We start from the raw sequence: 23977 nt of genomic DNA, 5'->3' as shown, positions 1-23977 counted from the left end.
CTGATGGGAGATTAGCAAAGCGCTGCAAGCGAAACAAGCCATCCGGAGCTTAGTCCCATGCTCGGATATCTGGAGTATCTATACTGGTTAATAACAATAATCAGGCATGGCGAGTACAAGCCAAGTACATGTCGCTGTTGCCGCTGCTGCTCCTGATGATGCTGCCGCTTTTGGGGAACAAGGGAACCGATAGCCGATAGCCTCACATCCGGATGACGGCCATAACAACAGCTGTCAAAGTTCCAAAGATGACGGCCCTCGATGGCTGACGATGATGAGCCACAACGGCCGCATCAGAAAAGGGCCTGCTGAGAACAGGGTGGGGATGGTGGGGATGGCCAAGACCAATGATCGACTAGAGACGATCGGCTGGGAATTTCCAGGGCCCCGGGTGCAAATTACCACGAAAACAATTTCAGTTGCTGCTGCAGCAGAGGCAGAGCAGAAGCAGCAGCAACATTGGCGGCAGATTGCCAGGATAAAGTATGTCTGTTGAAAGCATGCGTCAGAAAGGATTGAAATCGAGCGTTTCATGATGCGACAGAGACAGACGACAGACGACACTTGGCCAGAACGAGAGGGGGAAATGCCGGCTTCTGTTGGTCGCTGCGGTTGCAGTTGCACTTGCAGAGGCGTTGCTGCTGCGTCTAGCCGGCAGATGTGTGCAATGTTTTTGCCGCACTGTCATTGATGAAGCATAAAATTATGGGAGGCAACATGGCAACTTGGGAAAAAGTAGAAAAAATTCACAAAATGGCCGCGCGATGGATTAAAGTCGGCTCGCTTGGTTGGCTGTTGCCTGGCAAAAAGTTCTCAGGGTGGAGCAGAAAGGGGAGAGGGAAGACGAGCGTTGCAAGTGCATAATTAAGCCTTCCGCCAGCGTGTTTTGCATGGCCGCGATTTTGCACACTCGAAACGGCGATTGGCTGCCGTGATTGGCCAAAGTCGGAGCCACTAGTTGGTAGCCAGGTTGCAGAGTAGCCAACTTGCCACTGGCGGTGGCGGTCAAGCTCATAGATCATTGCACTTGCTCGGCGGCATTCCAGCGTTTTCCCCAATCCAGAGCGGCTCGACCAGCTCGCTTCCATTGGCATGTGTCGGCATCTGCATTGTTCAATGACTTTTTGGGTATTAGCCGAAATAAAAGAAATGGCAGGCAGGCCGCCAGCAGCATATCAAAATTGCCAATTTCTATAACTGTTGCAACACCTTGACATGGACACGCAATCTCTGAGCTGCAAGCTTCTGATCCCTGTTCATCTCTTTCGCACCAAAATATGCCCCTCTCTGGCATCGATGTGTGTGGCTCAGAGCAACAGCAAACATCAACCGGCAACAATCAACCAACCAACAGGAGCAACAATAACAACAACAAGGCCAACTCCGCTTGACAACTTGTAAGCAAAGTGAGTGAAAATTAGTGAAAACCTCTAAAAGCTGCCAGCCATATAAAGCGGTGAATGAGATTTCGCAACATTCTCCGGACAGAAATACCCTGCTTTTTAGAGCATGCTAGAGATGAATGTAGAAATAACAGCCATAAAAATATTAAGTTAAATAAATATATTTTATACAGATATAAAAACTGTATATGAAATATAACCATGTTCCCTTTTTAAAATATTTAACTTGCTGTTTTTCTATTGTTTTAAAAATGCTTTTCAACAATTTAAATATATTATATATATGAAAAAATGAAAATGACAACAATATAGTATCTTTGCTTATTATTATTAAATATAAACATTATAGTTTCCAATGCAACGTGCAGTTAGTTCGTAAGTTTAACCTTTTATCGCTTGCTTAACTTGTTTTTTAACTGCTTTAAGTAGCCTTTGAAGATTTCCACTCCAAAACACTATTTTCATTAAATGGTGTATATTTTTTTTTTGTCGAACTTCATAATTCACTTGGCCATAATCTTGCAGATATTTAACCTTAAATCCGCTCCAATCTCCCACCTGTTAGGGTGTTTCCGTATTTCATTTGCGCGCCGCAGCAGCTTTCTCTGCCCCTCCGCCACCGCAGCCCCGCACCAACCAGGAGGCGATCTTCCTTTTGGCCAAGATGGCCTGTCGCATTGCGTGCCTGGCACTCTACCCACAGCGTTCTGGTCCGCTGCGATCTGGGTCCGCTGGAGCGGCGTTCATATCCTGCGGACGTTCATAAACATGACAGTTTGAGCAATTTCCATCAATCACTTTTTTTGGCTGCTTTTATTTTGTGGGCTGTTTTTGTTTTTGGTTTTTGGTTTTTGGCTTTTTGTTTGTGTTGTTGCTACGCTCGCCGGGATATCGTGACTTTTGGGGGCACGAAAGAAAAGCAGCCCATTCCGACGGACGGGGATGGATGGATTGCTGCCTGCAAGATTGCCAACTTAAATATTTTCACTTTGCCGAGATACTTTTTGCGGTATGCGGTTGGCCATCCCTGTGGGCGCCAGGGGTTGAGGGGGCGAGATCGGCCGAGAGATCAAACAACAAAGCGGTTCCGCATGCTAATGAATGCGCAAATACCACAAACTAATTTAAACGATTCTCGATCGCAATCAAGGCGATGCCGCAGCCCAAAACTGAGGCTCAAAGCTGAAGCTGAGCTCTCGAGCCTGTTCCAATTTTTGTACGACTTTAACACCAATCAATTAGCACTGCGGTGGGCAGGTGGGCGGGGGGCGGTAAACGCCGCCTCTAACGAACACGCACATGGACGGCATCTTTTCAAAAGATGGCATACCGCCTCTTTGCACCTTCTATTGCCGCTCAGCGGTGAAAAATCCGGAGATATAGTCACAACTTTTCACACGCTGCCGCTAAGTGCGCCCCGAAAAATGGATTCAATATAAAAAAAGAAAAAGGGAAAAGGAAAATCCATATCCATATACAACTTCATTACCAAAAGAGCGAAAACTGAAACATCAAATTGCAATTAGGAGAAGTTCAACAGAAATATTACAAGTGTCCGCTAAGCAGGGGCAAACTGGTTATTCGGTGGCCCCCACCCATAAGCATACCGTGCCATGCCCAAATCCAAATCCCGGTCCATGTCCGCGACTCCATGGACCACGACCATGTCCGAGTTGGCGGCGACTTTCGTCTAATCAACTTTGCCATCGATGTTCATAAATTTATTTCATTTCGGACACAAATTACACGAGTGTAGGGTGTTTAACATGCCATTCGCGTTGTAAGATCAATTGGGTTAAGCTTCGATCGAGAATCGATGGATTGGCGGTAGCAATTCGAATTTGTTCCAAGTTTTTTCAACGAAAGCCGCTGGCGGCTCTTAAAGAAAAAAAAGTCGAAGATACAGGCGATGCGAGCTGGAATATATAAATTATGCTTGAGTTATAGGCACGGTATTAAAACAAAGTTAGTTTTATAACATAGTAACTCAATCGATAAGTGGTGTGTATTTCTGTCTAAAAGGTAATTGTCCGTGACTTTTGTTACATGACAATTATCCAAAGTACTTATCTGTACTTAGTTTGGTTTAAAAAAATAACATTATCTTCTACTTTGAATATGTTTAAAATGCAGTGTTATTTATAGCATGGGTTGCATACTATGTTTGCCTGGCATGTTGATTCCAGAATCCAGCCACAAAGCTCAGAATCGAGCTGGCTTGAGTCCGAAATGTTACCATAAATCATCCGCTAATGCCAGACGCCGGCAGCGAATGATTGAATTAGCCGGGCCGCGGCGATATCGGGCACTACCAATTTCGTAAATTAGCCAAATCTAACATGTGCGATAGGCGGCCGCGACTATCGTCGGTTGCGCCTACCTCAACCTGAAAGTCCGAGACCAAACTTGATTTTGAACTCGGAACGACGGCGAAGTTGGCCAGAACTAGTTGTACAATAATTATCAGCGCCTAATTAAATCGTTGCTTTATGCGATATCAGCTACTTGTCGTTTGGCCGGCTTTTCTGACACAGTTTCCCAGCCTTTTTTGTGCCCCTTTGTTTTTCGTCGTCGTTTCATTTTCATTTCGATTTTCGCACTTTGCGCCGCATATTTGTCGCTGCTTTTAATTAGTCCGTTGGCATATGGGCGGTGTTTTTTTTTGCGTCGGGGGGGTGCGGTTGATAAATTGCTGTTTGGTTATGAAATTGAACGGATTTATGGCCGTACCCTAGACTGGCACACAAATCAGTGGCTTTCATCGCACTTGCCGCCAAGCGAGAGAGCCGAAAAGTTCGAGCGCAGCGCTTAAGCCAGCACATAATTTACGCTTAAGCAGGGCTTTTGACCAAAATCAATAAATCCACTCCGGCATTCGCACAACAAAAGAAAATGGAAAATGGGAAGGGTAGAGACACAGTGAAGGGGGGAATCTACGCACCAGCATGGGCCAAAAATTCTCAGCAACTGCAACTGCACCAGTCTGCTCTTTGGGGCACCACCAGGTGGCAGAGTGGCAGAATGCAATGCAATGGGGCAGAGTGAAGTGGAGCTGCATCATCAACGCGCCACTGCGGCTGCGGCCTAATATCGTTTGAAATTTATGATTTTGAACTCTCTGCCAGTTGAACGATACCTCGTTCTAAAAATCATACAATCAGGGTATATGGGTACTAAGAATGCACTTGTTGAAAGTCTGAGTGTATGGTTTCATAGTTTGAATTGATTTTATCCTTTTACAAATTGGTCTAACTATTAGTAAAAGTTCTGGCTGAGATGAGCAGATATTAATAATAATAAAATAGTAGCATTAAAGGGTATTTAGCTATCCTTTTGATTTAGTGCCTATCTTAGGCTGACTTTGGCTTCTTTACTTTGAGCTTGGGAAACTGGCTGAGCCTTACACATGATACTCGCCTTGATGGACAGGAACTTGGCTTGGACTCTACGAAGACTTACTCCCGTTCCCAGGCGTTTTGCGTGGGCGTGTCCGTGGAAGGGCGTTGGAAGGGGGCGGGGCCGGGGGCAGAGGGCAGCGGCCACTTATGTGTCTGGCAAAATATTGTCTTAACCTAATTTGTGTGGCGCGGCATTGACGTTTTTGTGTTGGCCACTAATCACTAGCTGCCCAAAGTTACGGCCATGAAGGTGCCGAAACGGGGAGCGGGGGGGTTTCTCTGAGTGAATGGGTGAGTTAGCTGGAAAATGCAATAAAACCGCACCAAGAGAACCGGCCCTGTCAAGCGGCTGTCAGCGATATCTTCCTTGCAGAGGAGTAGTAGCGCCTCTCTGCTGCCCGCAACTCCAATTTTCCATTTCCCATTTCCCATGCCACCCAACCCCACTCCACAGCTATACAGCTCCACAGCTCCAAGCGTTTGGTTTATCTAATCTCCTGACATTTTCGGTTTAATTTGGCCAGCCGCCGCCCCAAGGCGTTTTGGAATTGCAACCAAGTCAAGGCCTTTTGGCCAAATTTTTATGCGTGGAAAAGTGGTGGGGGGATGGTGGGGAGTGAGGGGTGAGGGGACCGTCAACCGAATGACGGGTTAACCCACTTTCCCAAGCCGCCAGCGCACGCATGCGCAAAGTGGAGCCAAAAGCACTGGCACCAAGACCATGCCAAAATATTTCACTTGGCCCGCGTCTATCTGTCTGTCTAGCGAATTTCCCTCTTCATTTTCGTAATTTCCATGGTAATGAATACTCACATGGTCCATGGCGACCCACTTGGCCAGCCGGGGAAATTGTCAGTGCCCGGGGGACCAGAGGCTCGATGAGCAATGGCAGCCCAAATGAAGGCACTGACTGCACTCGGAGCCATCAATAAACGGGATTTCGATCTATTCCTGCGGATAGTTGGCCAGATCTTTGGCTAAAAGCATCGATAAAAGGATCTGGCAAAGGTGCTGACACATTTCCAGTTCTCAGAGTCACAATTTCGCGGCCAAAATGAACGGATAACTGCCAAGTTAATTGAAAGCCGAAAACTATTAAAAATCGCCCAAAAACACCTTTCCAATTTGTGCTCTACACCCTCTGGAGTAGTGTCAGATAACGGAATGCATCAACTAGCCATGTGCTAGTGGAAATTAAGACAAGACTTGAAGGAGTTAACTACAAAACTGTAAACGGTTAAGACGCTCTTAAAGTTGGCCTTTTAATTTGACTATGAATCGCGTATGTTTGGTGGTAGGAGGGCGCAGACAAAAGTTTGGTTCGTAAATAATAATTAACTTTTGTTTGAGGTCTATTAAATTTATTTGAAATATAGTATAAGGCTAAAAAGACGCATCTCAGTTTACATGCTTCAAAGCCATTGGTTTGAAATTACTTTCTTACTTGTACATTTCTTCGTTGGGTTTCCTTTGTATGTTAGAGGCTTTTGTTAGAAATTGTTTTTATGCTAGGTTTATAGTATCAATACTTGTGTGTATTAATATTTATATAGAATATAATTGCTCTGTCTAAATGTTATGTTATGGATATTTAAACTACCTATTGATATATGATGTTGGCCTGGCCGCGAACAGGTTGCGGATTGCGGCAGCCACTTTCCTGCCGCCGTGTTGATTGATTGCCGCAAAAACGAACCCCCAAAAAAAGGCCAACAAAAAATCCGAATGCAAATCCGTGGATTGTTACGTATGTATCTCGTTGCCGGCGCTTAACAGGCACTTTGGTTTTGGCCAACGCTACGCAGTCTCAATTCGGAGTAACAAATTGCTTGGTAAATGTTTGCCAAGTCGAGGCATTTTCCAGGCAATCGAAAGGCCAGGATGGATGGATGGATGGTTATGAGCATGAATGGTTGGTTGGTTAGATGGATGGAGCTGTTGTCCTCGGCGTGGAGCGATTCCCACAGAAGCAGGTACCGCGATGACAAGTCAAATGGCGGACAAGTGCTCGAGAGCTGGGCTCAAGGGAATGTCAAACAGAAATGAAAATTTTTGATTTTGCTCCAGTTTGCGGATCTGTGCGATCGCTCTAAAATGCACATAAATAAATCAATGCCATAACCGAAACCATAAAAAGTCATAAAAGAGCTAAAAGCCAGCAAACAGCAGACGGTGCAAATCGAAATCGAACAAAATATTTGAGGCAAAAATCAATTACAGAAAATGTCGCAAATGGCGAACAGAGGAAAAGCGAGCGAAAAATGTTTATTGCCTTGGCGCTGGAATTTTCAAATCGAAAACTCGTACGAATACTAGCGTTTTGTTGCTAACCAGTCAGTGTGGTCAACTATCAACTATCAGACCGAGTAGCATGGCAAAATGCCGCATTTGAGGTAGCCGAAGCGTTCATTGTCAATATGAAGTGAAGTCAGGCGGCAGGCGAGTTGTGGACCCAAACTCAATCGAAAACTCTGGGCTAAAACTCGACGACTGCACGCAGTGTGGTCGGGGCAGCTAACAAATGTTGTTAACAATTTCATGCTGGCAATAGCAACAGCAAAAGCAACAGCAACGACAACTACAACGACAGCAACAGCAACCAGCAACAACAACAACTCGAACAACTGTCAATGCGCATGAAATAGAAACATTGGCAAGCTGCGAGCCCTGGCACAGTCCAAATCCACATCCATATCCACAATCCGATGCAGCTGCGTCAGTGAGGAAATGCACAAAAGGCCGAGACAGACAAGCTGGCCCAGACACACTGACAGTCAGTCCGGATCGCTTTGAACTGGGCCTGCACTGGGAGAAATCAGTGACTACTCGTAGTCAAGTCGTCCGAAGGACCATCGCTAGGCAACTGCTGAGAGTTCCTTCGGTTTTATTAAGTTCCTATTCTCCATATATTATAATATTCCTTTGTAAATGCTATATGTATGTTCTTAAGTTCCCTACTATTTCTGTCAGTGTAGCACTGGGCCTGGTTCTCCGCTTGTCTCCCGAAATGCAATTGAAAAATTGTGAGTTGTACAATAAATTCCTTCTGTGTGGGATTGCGAAACATTTGAGCTTGATTGAATTATGAAGTGCGTAAGTCCGCTCGCGGGCGACGTGGAAAAAGGGGGAAGTCCCGGAGATCTGTCACAGTGACACAGACAGGCAACGAACAAAAGACCGGAGTGAGTCACTTCAGTGGCCTGGTGCTTGGGGATTGGAGCTGGAGGGCAAGGGGCCTCTTTTTGCATATGCAAATCATGCTGCTGAGGACATGCATTACGCATTTGTTAACAATCGCTGTGGCAATTGCAGCCTCCGTCTGGGCGAAGCCCATAATTTCAGCTTAGATCGTACAAACATAGCTCTGTGGCAGGGAAAATAGAAAAGCAGGCACTCGGAGAAAAGTCGGCGGAACATAATAATAATAGGTAGGTAAACTTAAGCTAATAAAGCTTACGATTATAATTATTTAATTTCAATATACTAGCTTGACTTATGTTAGTTTGTTGTAATATAAGTTATTGTTATCCGTACCAAGACTGTTCATTATACAAAACTATTAACTAAGGAAAATAAAATAGGAAAGATCAGATAAGCATAACTTTCGATTTCAAGTATTTTAATCTCCATGAAGTGTTTGCATAGCTGCCCTGGAAAACCTTAGACCCCGATGCGACACAGCCGAATAAGTTTGCGCCACGGCGACCCGATTGGGTGTTAATGGAGGAAAAACTGTGATTGGAGCCTTTGGGGATTGGGATCGGGATCGGGATCCCATTCGCAGTTTCACCTTCTCTCAATTACGGCGACCGTCTGACTGCTGCCACAAATGTCAACCGCTGCGGGGAAGCTTTCTGTGTCTGCAACCGTGCTGCATATGCTGAAAAGTAACCAAAATAAAATATACGAGAGGAGAAAAGCCTGGAGAGACTTACAACTCCATCGGTCGGCAGTTTCCCCATTACCATTTCGGTGCGCCAAATCGAATATTTGCAATCTCCGACTGCGTGGGCCGTGCAGAAACAAAAGGCAGTCGCAGTTGCATTTTGCGGCAGCTGGGATCAGTTGGATGTGTATGATAAATCTGTGTGCCATGCATTATATTTCATTGCTTAATAAGCCCGGCAATCTCGGTGATCCCCCCGCCAGCCGCCCCCCATTTATTGGCATAAGCGGTGGCAACTGGTTTGGTCGGCGGGTCAAATTTTTATATACATATATTGTATCTTTCCTTTTTTTTACTTTTGTTTTCCTTCGACTCGGCGCAACTCGTGACTTTTCATATTTATGGGGACAGCAACAAGTTTTTTTCTGCTTTCGATCAGAGAAAGATCCACAAAATTATCTATATATATATTTAATTTAATTGATCATTAAGCTTAAGGCTTAAGGCAAGAGTTCGCTTTGGTCTCTTTGCTAAATTGTTATTAATTTCATACCTTGATATGTAAATCAAGCATACTACGATACGATCTGGCCCCAAATTTGAGTCTATCCAAATGCGGCATCATCACTGAAGTATTTCTGTTTTCGGTTAATCACAGAGATGCAGAGATACGCGCACGTATCTCGGAAATACTCCGCCGACCTGTGCACGTCGCAAATATTGTTAATCGAACACCCAACAAGCCGATCGGCTACTGCGTTTACACGCGCTCCTTTTGGGGGCCAAAAGGCAGGGGCGTCGTCTGGGGGGCCAGCGACAGGGGTCTGGGGGCAGCGGTTGGTGTCGGTGTCGGGGGCATGTTCACGCAAGTAAGACAAGACGACGTGACCATAAGAACCACGAACACCAGCACAGCATATCTTTCAAACTCCAACTCAAACTCGAACCCGAACTCGGGCTCAAACTGAAGCTCAAAGTTTGGCTGAGAGTTTGCGAAGCAAAATAGTTGGCCAATTTAAAATCCCCTTTATTGGGGATGCAGGCACTTTGGCTATATTCACATTTGTATATGTGGTATATTTTAGATATTATTTAATTTGTTTTTAGTTACTGTGACCTTGTAAGGAATTTATAGGGAATGAGTTGGCTTATAAAAGTTTATAAACAACAAACTTAAGGGTATTTTCTTAGTCTGCGTGACTCCTTCACGGCTTAAACGCTTTTTCGCCAACTTTTTGTAATCAAACACCAGAGCAGCGAGTACAGAGCGCTACTGTTTTTGGCTAGGAGATTGTTGCTGCTGCATGTTGCTGCTGCTGCTGCTGCGCTTGCTGCTGCATGCTGCAAGTTGCCGGGCGTGTGTGCTTGATGCCTTGGCACGCCCCACAGTTGCGCATGGTCAGGTGGGTGGGCCAAGAGAAGGATGGAGGTGCTGTGCGTTAATTATAAACACATTAGGCCCGGCCAGGAATTAGAATTAGAATTAGCTTATCGCCCTCCGCTCACACCTTGCGCTAATGCTCCTCTGGGTTCCCTTCCCAACAAAATGCTAACAAGGCGGAGGGAAAATAAATAAATAAATATCGTAAATAAAACGAATCGTTATCTGGTCAGAGAATGACGCCTTAGCCGGGCTGAGAACTAGAGGAGGAGATGGGTATAGGGAGACCTGCAATTAATCACAGGCAACCAAATGATCCCGGGCTAATTTACATAATTTTATGAACAAACAAACAAATGAGGGTTGCGAAGCACTGGAGTGGGGGGAAACTGGGGCACGCATTTTCGGGGATTTCGAAGAAGATTTTACTGCCTCAGATTAGCCATGCCCAGAGCCCTAAGCCCCCGACCCGCGAAATCCAATAAGTCAAGTGCTAGAAAGGAGATGATCAACTGTCGTTAAAAGATTTATTGCACTTCGGCATTCCTGCCATGGGTTCTTCGCTTTCCGACTGGCTTTCTGGCCTGGCCTATAAAAAGCGGCAACAAAAACAGCTTGAACTTTCGACACCTTTTCGCGGCTGCAAAGAAATGTGAGCTCTGTGTGTGTTCTGAATTGGTTTTGCCTTTATTTATTTCCACTCGATTTTAATTGCCAACCACGAACCTGCTGAACTCTCGAGCATAGTGTAGGATTACCGATATTAACGTCTTTCGACCCGGCCCTAATGCATTTGCCACAGCCCTTGGCCGTAATGAAGTAATTAACTCTAGAACAGTTCCACTCTTCGCCAATCGAACCTGACCAAGATGGCCCCAAAGTTTCGTTGGGGGTCATTAGCAAAACCGGATGACTCTACGCCGTTTTTTAGTTGGCTTTGGTTCTAAGCCAACCCTTTCGCCGGCAAAATAGACCAATCAGGTGGCGATTTGGCGATCGATCGCTTTAATTGAGTTACCAAGCTGGTCAAACATTTGGACCCGGCGGTCCCGGTAATTTGACAGCTCAGTGATATTAACGCGATTTGACAGCGACAATGATGTGTGTTGTGCGTCTGTGTGCTCGAATCAAACAAGACAAATAAACCGACAATCTGCGCTCTGCCTTTTGTCAACCATCCATCAAAAAAGGCAGCAAAAAACACCGAACACCGAAGACCAAAAAAAAAAAAATACAGAATACAGGGAGAGGGGCAGAATCGGAGGGGCTGCAGCATCGGCAGCATCATCCATGTATTGTCAATGAAACTGGTTTTGTGTTAACATCATTCCGTCACTCAAGCCGCGTCTTGGTCCACTCTCGGCCAAATACGCACAAGCGGCTGGCTGACTGTCTGGACGGCATCGACATCGGCGGTAAACGCACCGCAGCGATGCGCTTCGAAGATAATAACCAATATGCAACATCAACAACCACACGGCGGCAACAGCAACAACCTGTGTAACGACCACGCCAACACCAAACGCCGAACCAATACACCGAAAGAAATACATGGGTTACCAATAGTCTTCTTAAATGTTACTTCTCAATTGATTTAAATTCTTGTATCTATGTGTCTTTCCCTTTTTTTCCAGTGCACAACCAAATCCAAGACAAACAGGCTCGAAACAAACAGAGACAAAGATATGTGGCAAGGGAATGCAACAAACGAGTGAAAACTAATGGAAAATAATGGAAAAATATATTTACAATAGGCAGAGCCCAAAGAACCGCTAAGGAGAACTGAAAGAAAGAGGAAAATCTTATAAAGATTTGAGTGACAGTAAAATGAAATGACAAAAGGAGGGGAGAGAGAGAGGAAGACCGCGGTCATCCAGTGACAAACATTAGAAAGCTAATGAAAGTTAACCACAGATACAAAATAACAAAGCCATATCCATACAAAGAAATATTTATGTAGTGAGATCCACGGATACCGATGGTGAGCTTATATCTGCGGATACGTGGATTATCTTCGAATGGTTTGTTATTATTAGATTCTGGGTCTGGGCGATGTGATAAATCGATTGGGGCACCACTTGAAGGTTACACTCAGCCATTTTGCATGCAATATTTGCATTTGCATTTGTTGTGCGACTCAATTAGAATATATAGTTTGTTCAGTGTTGGTGGAAGGGGGGCGGGGGCGGGGGCACGGGCAGTGGGTCGGTGGCACTGACTGCACACAGTATTCGCCCACGCGAATCTTTCAGCCATGCGAAACTAGAACTGCAACTGCAACTCCGAGTCGTCGGCCAAACGGCGCCAGCAACACACACACATGTGTTTGTGTGAGAAAATCCGAGCTAAGTGCAAAAATTTTCGAATATATTTATCTTACAGTGGATTTTCGAATTCAAAGACATAAAGAAAAAAGCAACAATCGTAATGCAAATGATAAATCTCTTTCAATGTTAACTTAAATCAGTTCTATCCTATATGTAACTAAACATTGTAGCTGCTTCTTTTCTTTCCCAATGACATAAAAAGTTATTGTCCCTATTTATTAATTACTTTTGTAAATGATTGTCGTTAAAAGGCTAATTCCACTGTACCTGCTGTGTGAATTATTTTAGAGACCCGCAACATGCAATAAAAAACGTTTAAGTGAACATTAAAGCTAACATCATCCATTGGCCAATGCAATTACGAAGCTTTTGTCGCCGCCACCGGTCGCAAAATGGTCTCGAAAATGGTGGATAAGGGGGTGTAATTACCTCAGAACGTATCTATCTATGGTTGAAAATCTATCATATACAATCTATAAATTTTCATTATGCAGATCGGGCGATGGCAATTGCTTGTAGTTCTGAAGGTCAGCCGGTCGGCAGTCAATTACATGGATTGAGGTGCGACCCAAACAACTAATTAAACAGATCCATGATCGCTGATTGTAATTGAAAGAGCAACAAACGGTTCCAGTCAGCGGGCGGTCCACAGAGTCCACTTCTGCGATTGAGTTTCGGTTGGATTACTAAACATGGCTGGTATCTAAGTATTCCTGGTTTGGAATACGATTTTATGGATCTGGCCACGCCTCTGCACCGTCATATGCATTTGCACAGATTACTAATCGACTCTTTGTCTTCATTTGATGGCTTCGGGTTTTAATTATTCGAGAAATGGTTTTCCAAAACAGACCAGGTCGCAGCGGATGAGCAGAGTTGAGATGAGATCCCGCATATCTTAAACGTTCCGTTGTGTTGTGATGGTGTCTTGAGCCCATTTTCAGGTGTCTGTTAATTTGTTTCTCCTCCCTTTGCTGGTCTCCACCGCCCGTTGGGACTGCCTTAAACTCGTCTGCGTCCGTAGTTGACCCTCTTCGTCTTTGTTTAACAACAAATGCTTGACTTGGACCGAGGTGTTAAAGCTTGTCTCCGCTCTACGGGCCGCAGCGCGTTTTGAGTTTCCATTATTATTATTATTTTTTTTTGGGTTTCGAGAACCGCTTTCCTTTTTAGACTAGTTCGGCTCGTAGGCTTTATAATTTATGATATTCGAATAGTTTCTATGAAATGTTGCATGGTGTTCAGAGATTGCCTCAGATTTGGGGCCAGGCATGTCGGATTCGGTTAGATGGGCAGCTGAGTTGGCTTAAAGAAGGGGTCGCTGGCTGAGGTTGCATGCATTTATAATTCAATCACGAGCAATTAACTAGGAAAATGCAGTGAAAATGCACGCATAGCCAGGCGAAGAACAAAAGACTTAGGCAACAAACTTGAAATTTCATTAGTTTGCATAACCGCTCCATCTCTTCAGCCCTCCCTCTTTGTCTCTCCTTCTTGTGCGTTTTTGACAAATTTGTTTGAAAATTTTCAAATTGAAAAGATTCATTCATCAGCGGGATGCTCGCATCATCATCATCAAGGTAGGCAGGCTGGCAGGCAGGCAGGCAGAAGCTCAGGCTATGTTTAATGGATTCCAACAGCCGTGGCCCGGTCCCGACTGCCCGTCTGTCTTTCGGTTTTCGTTTTTTCGGTGTATACACCTCTGCTGGGATGAAGCTCAAAGGTCCCATGTGCGATCTGACCCATTGTCGTTATAAATTAGCGCAATCAATCAACTCACTTCACCTGATTCGGCCGAAAGAGTGAGAGAGCAGCACAACAAAAAGATTCCAGACTCCAGATTTGAGTTTTCAGTTTTCAGATTGAAGACAAACGCAAACAGGTTACCGGAGATGCAGATATGTAGATAGGGCCAGCGAGAGGCTTCCAATGCCATGTCAGATAGATCAGAACAAACCTAGACAAATTTCGGCACTTCGTCAATGTCAAAACGATGGTAGCATTGACCAGTTTTGTTAAATTAATCAGCAAAATCGTCTAATGGTTTCAAAATACCAGCGCCGCAAGCGAGTGACTAAAATCAAAAGTTATGTTTTAGCTGGAAGTGTTTGCTTGGCTTCTTATCGGACTTACCGCGAGGACTCTCTCTCTCTCTAGTTTGCCTATCAGAGTATCTGACTATCGACCTTTCATCTCTTTCTTCTTTCCGAGCGAATGTTAACAAGAGGAGACTCCCAAGAAAAGGCAGTTAAGCATCGGCTAGGCCGATCCCCAGCTCTGGGTATTTTTCAGGTGTAAAATGAAAGAAGGTTTTTCATCAGATCCCAAAAGTGCCGACCATAAATTTCAGCTTGAAACCTTTTTCCATATAATTTTCCCCATGCCCCCAAGGGTTGCACTTAACCGAAAAGAAGAAAAGCGATTCGACTCAGAACTCTCCCTTTCTTCTCGGCCCTGCTGGTCATTGCTATTGTCAGTATTATGATATGATATGATTCAGTTCGATTCGTTTTGCCCGCTCAGGGCTTTCTTTTTACGAGTGGTAAATGTTTTATTTTGATGGCGTTGTAAGGTGTTGCAACTCGCGGGCACAATGTCTCTCATTATGCTTGCCACAAAGGAGCTGACTGTTCGGATGGTCGAGTACGTTTATATGATTCCAGGTCGCTGATTCCTTACGTAGCTGCAGGTGCGGAAGCAATTTGTTTAGAATTTTCGCTGTAAACGCACCAGCAACTGCTACAAGTTGCTGAGAGGCACTGCGGACATTAAATAAAAGCGAAAAGAGTAAACACACAACACGAGAAAATATTGCATGCAACAACGCGGCCGAGCTCCGTCCTCATATACCATGCCATACCATACCATACCACACTATACTATACTATACTATACCATATAGTAAGGAGTACGGCCGCCAGTGCTTGTGAGCATACAAATATGCAAATTATTGTGCACACAGCGACCACGCCAACAACCAACAACCGGCGGACAACGACAACAACAAGGAGGAACTGGCAGATTTGTTTGCCCTGCCAGGCAGCGGAGAAAAACTGAGGCAACGACTTGATCGCCGCTCATCTAGCCAGGATGTATTGGCCAGGCCCGAGTCAACATACGGCTGAAATATATGGGCCTGAACTTGAAATTTTATAGTTGAAAATTAGTTTGAAGTAGTGGGGGTACAAAGTAGATTCGGAATATCTTATATGCAAATTATTTTTCGGACAGTAAAGTACTAACGTTTGTTACGAACTATATTTCTTTTAATTTTTCTCAATGAATCGTTTAAAGCTTTTGTATAAAATTACAGAATAAAGGTTTGATCATTCATAAAACTCCTTTGAAAATATATGTTCCCACTGTATTTCATGATAATCTGATTCATGCAACCAAATCTTTTACTTCTTTCGGTTTTAAGCACAACAATAAACTTTTAGGATCTGTAAGCATGGAATATAGATTAATGAAGCCCATTTTGTTTAAAGTGAAAACTGGCCCAAGCAGATTTGAATGATCATATAACTTATATGTCGATCAGAACCTTGGATGATGATTCAGAGAATTCCAGAACTTTTGACATCCGTCTTCGAGTGGCAATTAGAAGTGAGGGATTGGCATTAGTGGCATTACGATTTACGGTGCCCTAGGGTGTCTTATGATCTGGTCGTAAAGCGTTTTGATTTCATTCGCCAGCATTAATAAGTTCATAAAGCTAAGCCGTAGATGTTGGCACACTTGTTTGTCGTTTGCAGTTTTTGGGCCATAAATGGCGTAAACTGTAAAATGTAAACAAAGACGCGGTTGGTGGGCGCACAAATCTGCGAGACGATGCGTTGTCTCAGGTTGCTCTATGCCGGCTCCTACGTTCCTCCGACCATCTCAATTATATGGTTTTATTATGGTTTCATTCTGGAGAGATGCCGAGATCCCGACTTGCCCAGTCCCCCTGCAAGAACCTGCAAGCTACATTGTACGGCCCGGAGCGAACCGAAAAGGTAAGACGATATTCGAAAATGGGTTTTGTGGCCGGGCCAGAAGTGGAGAACGTGTTAAAGTCACAAGTTCCCTAACACGTCTTTAGGTTATTTGATATATTTATTAAACTAGCCGAACGCTGCGCTCTTTCACTCTGCTGGAGTTACTTTATCTGGCGCGTCCGAAACGGGTTATCAAAATATGTGCGCTCAGCTGAAGCGTGAGTTGATTAACTCTCGGCTGAGCCACATTTTTTGGTAGTTAGCACACGGGGATAACTATCCGCCGAGTGGCCATCGCCATCGCTATTGCCATGGCCAAGAGCACCTCCTTGCTGGAGCCCCACTTGGTTCATTTCATTTTTATTTACGTGAACTACTCTGGTGTCCAATAAAATATACGCAGCGAAATCAGATGCAAAACGTGCGACAGGGAGGCAAGAGATTCCCAGCATCTTGTCGCTGAGACACGCGGACGCACTTAATGAGCAGCGATCTTAAATCTTAAAGTCAGACAGGGGCGACGGTGGGCAGGCAGGGGGGTTCGGGTTCGATGGAGACGTTGTATCCACAAGAGCGTGTATCTCAGGCCCCGATCGCCAGTGTGTGTTTTCGTATGCTTGTGTGTGTGTGAATATGAGAGACTGTGTGGAAAGTATCTGGAACTGGCTCTGGCGGGGCTTCATCTTTCTGCACTCGAGAATCTTGGGATCGGGAGAACCAAGTGAGAGAGGCGGCTCTCAAATGCTTATGAAGATATTATGAAAAGCAGCACAAGATTCAGTCCCCAACTCCATTCGCTGGCCATGTATAAGTGTGTGTGTGTGTGTGCATCTGGAAGTGGAGCCTGCATTATGTGGCAAGTTCCATCTCCATCTCCGACTCCATCTCACCTGCAAAAAAAGATCAATGACAATTTATTGTCATGACTATGAAAGTTCTCACAGGCGCAGGCGTGCTCAGATAGCCAGATACTCGTGTATCTGCATCTGCATCTGCATCTGTTGGATGCTTTTCCATATTTCAAAGTGACATTCGACTGGCGCATTTCGTTCGGTATATTTGTGGTTTATTGGTTGTAAAGGTAAAATGAAATCTACTTAGTCTGGTTCCTTATACAAATATCACACACATTGTTAACGCTAGCTAGGCTTAGTTTATACAGATACATTTACGGATAGGTAAGCTTAATACTCATGGATAGAGTCTGGCATTTACAAGATAGGTATTTTAGTGGATCACCCCTTAATACTCGGATCTCCTTGGGTCAGTGGCTCATCGAATATGCTTTAAAAGACTCCCAATGATTAAAATTTATAAGTTTCCATTTTATATGATAACAATTTTCTAGAACCCCTTTTTAAAATATAACCCCGCCAAAGCCACTGACCCCTTGACTACTGCAATCCCAATCCAGGTGAAGATGGACCCACTGCTGCTTCGGTATTAACAGCTTATCAGTCGTGTTTGGGGGCAAGGGCTGATGCTATCGATTCATTAGCTGCCCTGGCACTTCTGCACCTGGCCCAGCACCCGATCGATGCGCTCCACCAGGATTTTCACGGACTTGTCCGGCAGGGAAGGTAAAACATCCCGCACTCCGGCGCTGGTCGTCCGCTCGAAGAGGTCACGCAGCCGGCGTCCCGCACCCGCCGCCCGCAAACGTCGCAGGGCGTCGATTGTGGGTCGCCGGAAGACGCACAGGTTGTCGAGCAGGAGGCTGTGGTATGCCTCGTACTTCTTCAACAGACGGTAGCCGTGCAGCAGGCCGCTTTCGTTGTCCAGGAAGACGAGCAGCTGCGAGGCGGACTGGCGGGCAAGGTTGTGCGCCGGCGCGGCCATGATGTCGGCGTTCCATTGAAAGTTGTACAGGTTATTAACCACGCGATCGAGGTTCGCGATCAGGTAATCGAAGACGATTAAATCGGACCATTGTGCCAATTCAATTAGTCGCTGCACCAGCGCTCCGTTGGCCGTTTCGGTTCCTGTTCCTGTCTCCTCAATCGCGTTTGATTGATGAGCGGAGCCGGACGAACTGGCAGCCCCCAACCGCTTGAGTAATCCGTGCGGCTGCGACTGCGCTTGCCTTTCGGATTGCATGTGCCGCGTCAGGTTCCAGACGTCGTGTTTGTTGAGATGCCGCTCTAGCGGCTGGAAGGGCTGTGGTATCCCAGCCGGCTCCAGATCGGACAGCCAGCGGGTCAGCACCACTGGTCGGCGCTCCTTCCACTGCGCCTGTGTGATGTCGCCCAGGGCAGCGGCCCAATTGGGCGTACTGGTGTCCACTACGGTGGCGGCACTCGGGGCCAGATTGCTTATGTTCAAGAGCTGGCCCAAGTAGTAGCTGAATATCTCGCCCTGAATCTGATCCGTATTCTGGCGGTAGCGGGCACAGGCCCTTGTTCCATCCGCAAAGACCACCATGCGGTTCTGCATTCTTCCGCATCCCTGCTCCAGGCGAACTACTCGGCCCTGCTCTCCCACGAAGCGTTCCCAAGAGACTTGATCCTTGGCTGCGAATCCCTTGGGCAGAGCCTGCTCCACAGTGGGACCCCAATAGACATCCTCCTCAATGAGTCCCGCTTGATGCTCACTGGTAGGATTTGTGGGCGAGGTCGTCGGAGCCCGAGGGGTCTCTTGTGTCTGCATCCTCTCCGGCATCTGCTTGGACAGTCTTCTCTCCGGACCCTTGCGATATCGACCGCTGGCAGTGCGCTGCACGTGGAACTCCTTGATGCTGCCGTCGTTGGTGTCCAGCTTCTTCACCACCATCGAGTCCGGAGCATCCTTGTCCTGCTCCAAATGGAAGGCATTGCGGAATACCTGCTCGGCACTCAGCTCGTCCGTCTCCTTGATGAACTCCACGCGGTAGCTGCTCAGCGGCTCCACGGCAACCATCTGTATCTGCTCCTCTGGCAGATCTGGCGGGGAATCCTGGTGGCGGGGCAGGCCGAACATGGGCACAACCACGCCCAGTGCCATGCCAAAGACGAAGGCGGCGAGGATGCTCAGGAGGCAGGCGCGTCGCTGCAGCGAACGGCGCCGGCGCAGCGTCAACAAAGTCATGTGGGTGGCCTCGCTGTGGTTGGATTGCGAAATGGAGCTGGGATTGGGATTAGCCCGATGCTCGGGCGCTGTGATCACGCTGCAGGTGAGTTGCTGTTGCTGGCCGCTCAGGTCAAGGCCCAGTGGTTGCTGTGCTTGCTGTAGTTTCTGTTGTCCCGCTTCCAGGCGCTTGATGTCGTACATTTTGCCGGCGGGCCGAATATCCCGATCCCTAGTTCCCTGTGGAAGCCCAGACCTTAGGCTCAAAGTTCAAGCCGCTCATGGAGGGCGGCGATGGAAGCGAAAGGGGTGGTGGTGGTGCTGTCTTGCTGTATTGCTGTGGTGCCTCACAAAATCGTGAAATTAATTTCTGTCTTTTTTTAATAAATATCGGTGGTTCGTTCTCGGTTGCTGGCTTCGTCCTCCGCTCCTCGTTGGCGACTCTCGGCGGGGACCGGTTCGAATTTTTCCTCTACGATTTCCACAATTGAAATTGAAACAAAAACCCAGAAACGTGCTCCTCCTGCTTTAGCTCCTTGATCGCTCGCTGATCGTCGCTCGTTTATTTATTTTTATACTCTCCGCTGGACCGCGTCGCTTTTTCGCGTTTTTGTTTTTTTTTGTCAGATTTCGGGTTCGAGTTCGTTTTGGGTTTGGGGGTTTGGGGTTTGGGTTTATCGATCTATTTTCTGCACGATCACTTGCTGTAATTTTTTATTATACATTTTTGTGCTGGCCGTTTGTTTGTTTGTTTGCTGGCTAATATTTTGCGAGATGGCTAGCTGGCCCTTCGGCCAAACGAACCGAACAGTTTCTCTTTTTGTTTTTAATTTCTGGACTTGAGCAGTTGGCGGCGCGATTTGGTGCGCCGATAAAAGCAATTTCGTGGCTCTGAGCTATTTGCCACACCAGCTAAGCGATACACACACTATATGCACACTCGCACACACACACTGGCACACACTTTAACACTCTGGTGGGGTTGCTTCACACTCGAATTCCCAGATTCCCGATATTCGCCCGATAATTGCCCGCGCCGAGCAAACAACGCGACAAGTTTGTGTGTGTGTTGGTTTGTTTGTTTGTTTGTTGGTTTTGTTGCTTTTGTTGGGGCCGAGGGAGAGGACAAAGTCCTAGGCTCCGCTTTTTAGGCTTTATCAATTTAATTTCTTGTCTCGCACCTTCGCCACTCCACTCGGAGCACCTTCGACTTGGCTGCGAATCGCTTTTATTTGGCCTCGCTGTATTTTAGCCTTTTTGTCCGCATTCGATCTTCGTCGCTGCGCACCGAACGATGTGAGGAATTTTTATGCCTCCGCTTTATTTATTTCGCTGTCCATACATATGTTTGCACTCCTTGCCTCGCGCCTCTTTCTCGTTTTGCACCGCGATGTGGTTGGTGTGCGAACGCGTGTTTAGATTGTCGCACTATATCTGAATCGGAACTAAAGGTGTTGGTTTCTGGCGTTTGCTGTGCTGACGGATGTGCGACTGCGCGCCTGCGTACCGCTCGCTTCGAGATTCGCTGACAGACTGGCCGACGAGCGGCTCTCGCCGGGCTTAGTTAAAGACACGCGGCCGACTCGATCTGGCTCTCACAAGTAGTTCTCTCTCTCTCTTTTGTGGCTTTAGTACGGATCCTTTTCGAATCTTGCCGGTTTTGAGTTTGAGTTGAGTGAAAGCCACTGCGCTCTTTGATTTTAAGCTGCGCTCTGTCTACATGGACTCTCTCTCTCTCTCTCTGCCAAGAAATAATAAAATAGTCTTAATACCGAAACCAGCTAAATTATTTTAACCGACTTTAATTATTAAGTTAGGCATTGGGTGGGTCTCAACAAACTCAATTACAGGGAATGTGCATGTTCCACACTTAATTAATTAGTAATTAACTGCATAGATTAAATTATTGCTTTTAAGTACAGAAAAAAAGCGGGTCAGAGCTAACCTCCGTATTAATATTATTTAGACAGTTACTTTTTTAATGTCCATAAGTTTTATGCACATTCACAGTAGAGGCTTCCTATAGGCAGCATCGTTGGCAACTTCAAAATAGCCGCCAGTCACCTTGATCTCGAGTCCCAACTCATCGTTGGCATAAATCTTTCCCCTAAAACTGTAGTTAGCTTCGGGTAGATATTGCGGAACTTCTTGCGAGTCAAAATGCAATCGATTTATTCCATATGTGGTGTTCTAAAAGCAAATCAATTAAAAAAAGGTACTAAAATTCTAAAAGTACACACACCTTTTTGAAGGGACACTTTTTGGGAAAGCCGACTATAGATCTGCGAATTGCTAAGTAGTACATTCCCAGCAATGAAGGAGATTCAGATTGCTTCTTCAGTTGACAAAAGTCCAATCTTAGGTTATTTATCCTAGTTATCTTTTTCTGCCTTTTTAGATAGATATTTACTTCGCAAGCTCCATACACCTTGTCAGCTTGCTTCTTTTCGCCAACGGTCAAAAAGACAGTAAATTCCGTCCGGGAATACAGCTGACACACAGCCTTTGAGACGACACTGCTCTTGATTGCACAGTCTATGGTATCAAATACTATGATCTGTGGAAAGGGGAAATAATATAAGCTATCATAAGGAACATAAAATATGTTAATTACTATTATGAAAACAAACTATGCTTTAAAACATGATGATACCTTACCTTTTTTGGTTCCCCGCCGGCAAGTAAAATAGCCATAAATGGAGCTAAAGCCCAAAAGATGTGGTATTTGCGGCACATTTTACTAACTAAAGCCAGTAACGCTTGTATTTTTCCATAAGGTATATGCAATGGAGCACTTTATTGGGCAATTTCAATTCAAATCAGATTGCACCCAAAATTAAAAAACCTATTCAGCTGAAGCGATCTATTCTATTACCACTCAACACGTGCGTATTATTTGACACGGCCATGTAGAAACTCATGTATGTATATTTACACTCTGGATTTTCACTCAATTTACCTGAGCGACAAAAACACCTTTTGAGAAATGTTTGCAGTCAGAGAGAGGAAGAGCGAAGAGAGAGGAAGAGCACATTCTGTGGGAGGCTTTTTAGAGTGCGAGTTTGTGGCTGCCTCTGTTGATTTTAATGCTCAAAGCGGCACATTTGCTGCGCCACATTAAGAAACTAGAATTTGCCTTAAAGAGGTGACAGTGCGAGGAGCCAGGAAAGGGTTACGATTACGATAGCGTAGTGGGAAAACCGCTCACGAGCATTACAAGGAACTGCCGCCCGGAAAAGCAGGATCCTGAAATCAAAACAACATTTTTATGGCTGTCCTAAAAAACATAAAACATGAACATAACTAAGTTAAGTCAAAAAACACTTTAAAGTGAGTCGAGGCATCTTTTTATGCAAATAAGGACGATAATGTCAGCTTAATATGGATTATGCGACTGGTAAATAATAAGTTGCAGAAATTCCCAATGGATTTGGTTTGATACATTCAAAATTTTACTCTTAGCAAAATTAGCTTTTATCATTGATAAATTGGCAAAATATATCAAATGGCAGATTGCCTCTAGTGTGAAGTGTTATCTTATTTCGTTTTAATGGGCTGGTATATAAACAGTTAAGAAGCATCCAATTTAAATATTTTAGAGAACGGAATGGATTATAAAAAGTTTTGGATGTTATGAACAACGTGTGAGAAATAGAGAGGAAGACAGACCCCTCAGGATTATCATCATTTTTCGGAGGAGACAAAAAGGAGAAGGAAGAGTATTTCAGAGACAAACGAAATACCCAAGGAGTGAACCATCCAAAAGAACGAAGGCAGAAAGAAGAGAAGAACTGAAGTAGGAATGCGATATTTAAGGAATCGACAATACGATATCCACTAATATTCTAGATCTCTATGATAAATTATTTAAAATATAATGCATAAGAAGTTTATCGCCTCAGCTTGCAAAGCCATATACTTAAAATGCCGATATCAATAGCATTTCTTCTGATTAACTTGACACTTTTAGAGATCAGCTTTATATCGTTTATGACCAGAAACTTATATTTTACAGCTAAGAGCCCATTACTGCTAACACTGAGCCATAAAACTGATACGAAACGCTTTTAGAGTGACATGAAAATTATAATTATTGGCTATCTTAAGGGCACGACTATTATAAATTTGAAGAGGCTCTGAAACGCCCTGTATTGATATGCTAAATAAATATTTAAATCGATTTTGACTAGTTATTTGTATTCGAAATCCATATACCCCTTACTGGCGCAAGTAGGAGGTATGAAAACAGTTGGAAAAAAATATGATCAAGGAATGTAGACATAACTTGACAGCGTGCTTAGAGAATTTCTACTCGAGCCTGAGGACAGAGTCGCGATCTGAGAAGACTTCGCTCCGAAGACTCGGGAGAATCGGGAAGACGAGGCTACGGCAGAACGAAGATAACAACAACTAACTTTAGCCCGCTGCATTCTTCAGTGTCTGCGTGAGAGAGAGAGAGCGAGAGTAAGGGAGAGAAGGAGAGAGAGAGTGAGTAAACAGGTAAAAGATACAACCTGGTTTTGACTCAGAATTGGGCTCACGATTTTTCGGTTGCAGTTT

General features: G+C 45.1%; 2 protein-coding genes across 2 annotated transcripts; both read right to left on the bottom strand.

The window, feature by feature from the left end:
• Nucleotides 1-17419: 17419 nt before the first annotated feature.
• On the bottom strand, nt 17420-20940 carry LOC6609758 (extracellular serine/threonine protein kinase four-jointed). The gene has a single exon (XM_032715882.1). The coding sequence runs from the start codon at nt 19619-19621 to the stop codon at nt 17870-17872; it is 1752 nt and encodes a 583-aa protein (XP_032571773.1). The 5' UTR covers nt 19622-20940; the 3' UTR covers nt 17420-17869.
• A 456-nt stretch (nt 20941-21396) lies between these two features.
• Nucleotides 21397-22153, bottom strand: LOC116800708. Its single transcript, XM_032717177.1, has 3 exons — nt 22076-22153; nt 21660-21974; nt 21397-21607 (listed from the first exon to the last, which is right to left on the bottom strand). The coding sequence occupies exons 1-3, from the start codon at nt 22151-22153 to the stop codon at nt 21422-21424; spliced, it is 579 nt and encodes a 192-aa protein (XP_032573068.1). The 3' UTR covers nt 21397-21421.
• Nucleotides 22154-23977: the final 1824 nt, after the last annotated feature.

The sequence above is a fragment of the Drosophila sechellia genome, chromosome 2R (genome assembly GCF_004382195.2).
Source record: "Drosophila sechellia strain sech25 chromosome 2R, ASM438219v1, whole genome shotgun sequence".
NCBI classification, from domain to species: domain Eukaryota; kingdom Metazoa; phylum Arthropoda; class Insecta; order Diptera; family Drosophilidae; genus Drosophila; species Drosophila sechellia.
This window is presented reverse-complemented; position numbering and strand designations above follow the sequence as displayed.

Coding starts and splice junctions, on each gene's coding strand:
- LOC6609758 (XM_032715882.1), bottom strand. CDS start 19,621: ATGTACGACATCAAGCGCCTGGAAGCGGGACAACAGAAACTACAGCAA.
- LOC116800708 (XM_032717177.1), bottom strand. CDS start 22,153: ATGTGCCGCAAATACCACATCTTTTGGGCTTTAGCTCCATTTATGGCT. Junction 21,975..22,075: donor CCGGCGGGGAACCAAAAAAG/GTAAGGTATCAT, acceptor CCCTTTCCACAG/ATCATAGTATTTGATACCAT. Junction 21,608..21,659: donor AAAAGTGTCCCTTCAAAAAG/GTGTGTGTACTT, acceptor ATTTGCTTTTAG/AACACCACATATGGAATAAA.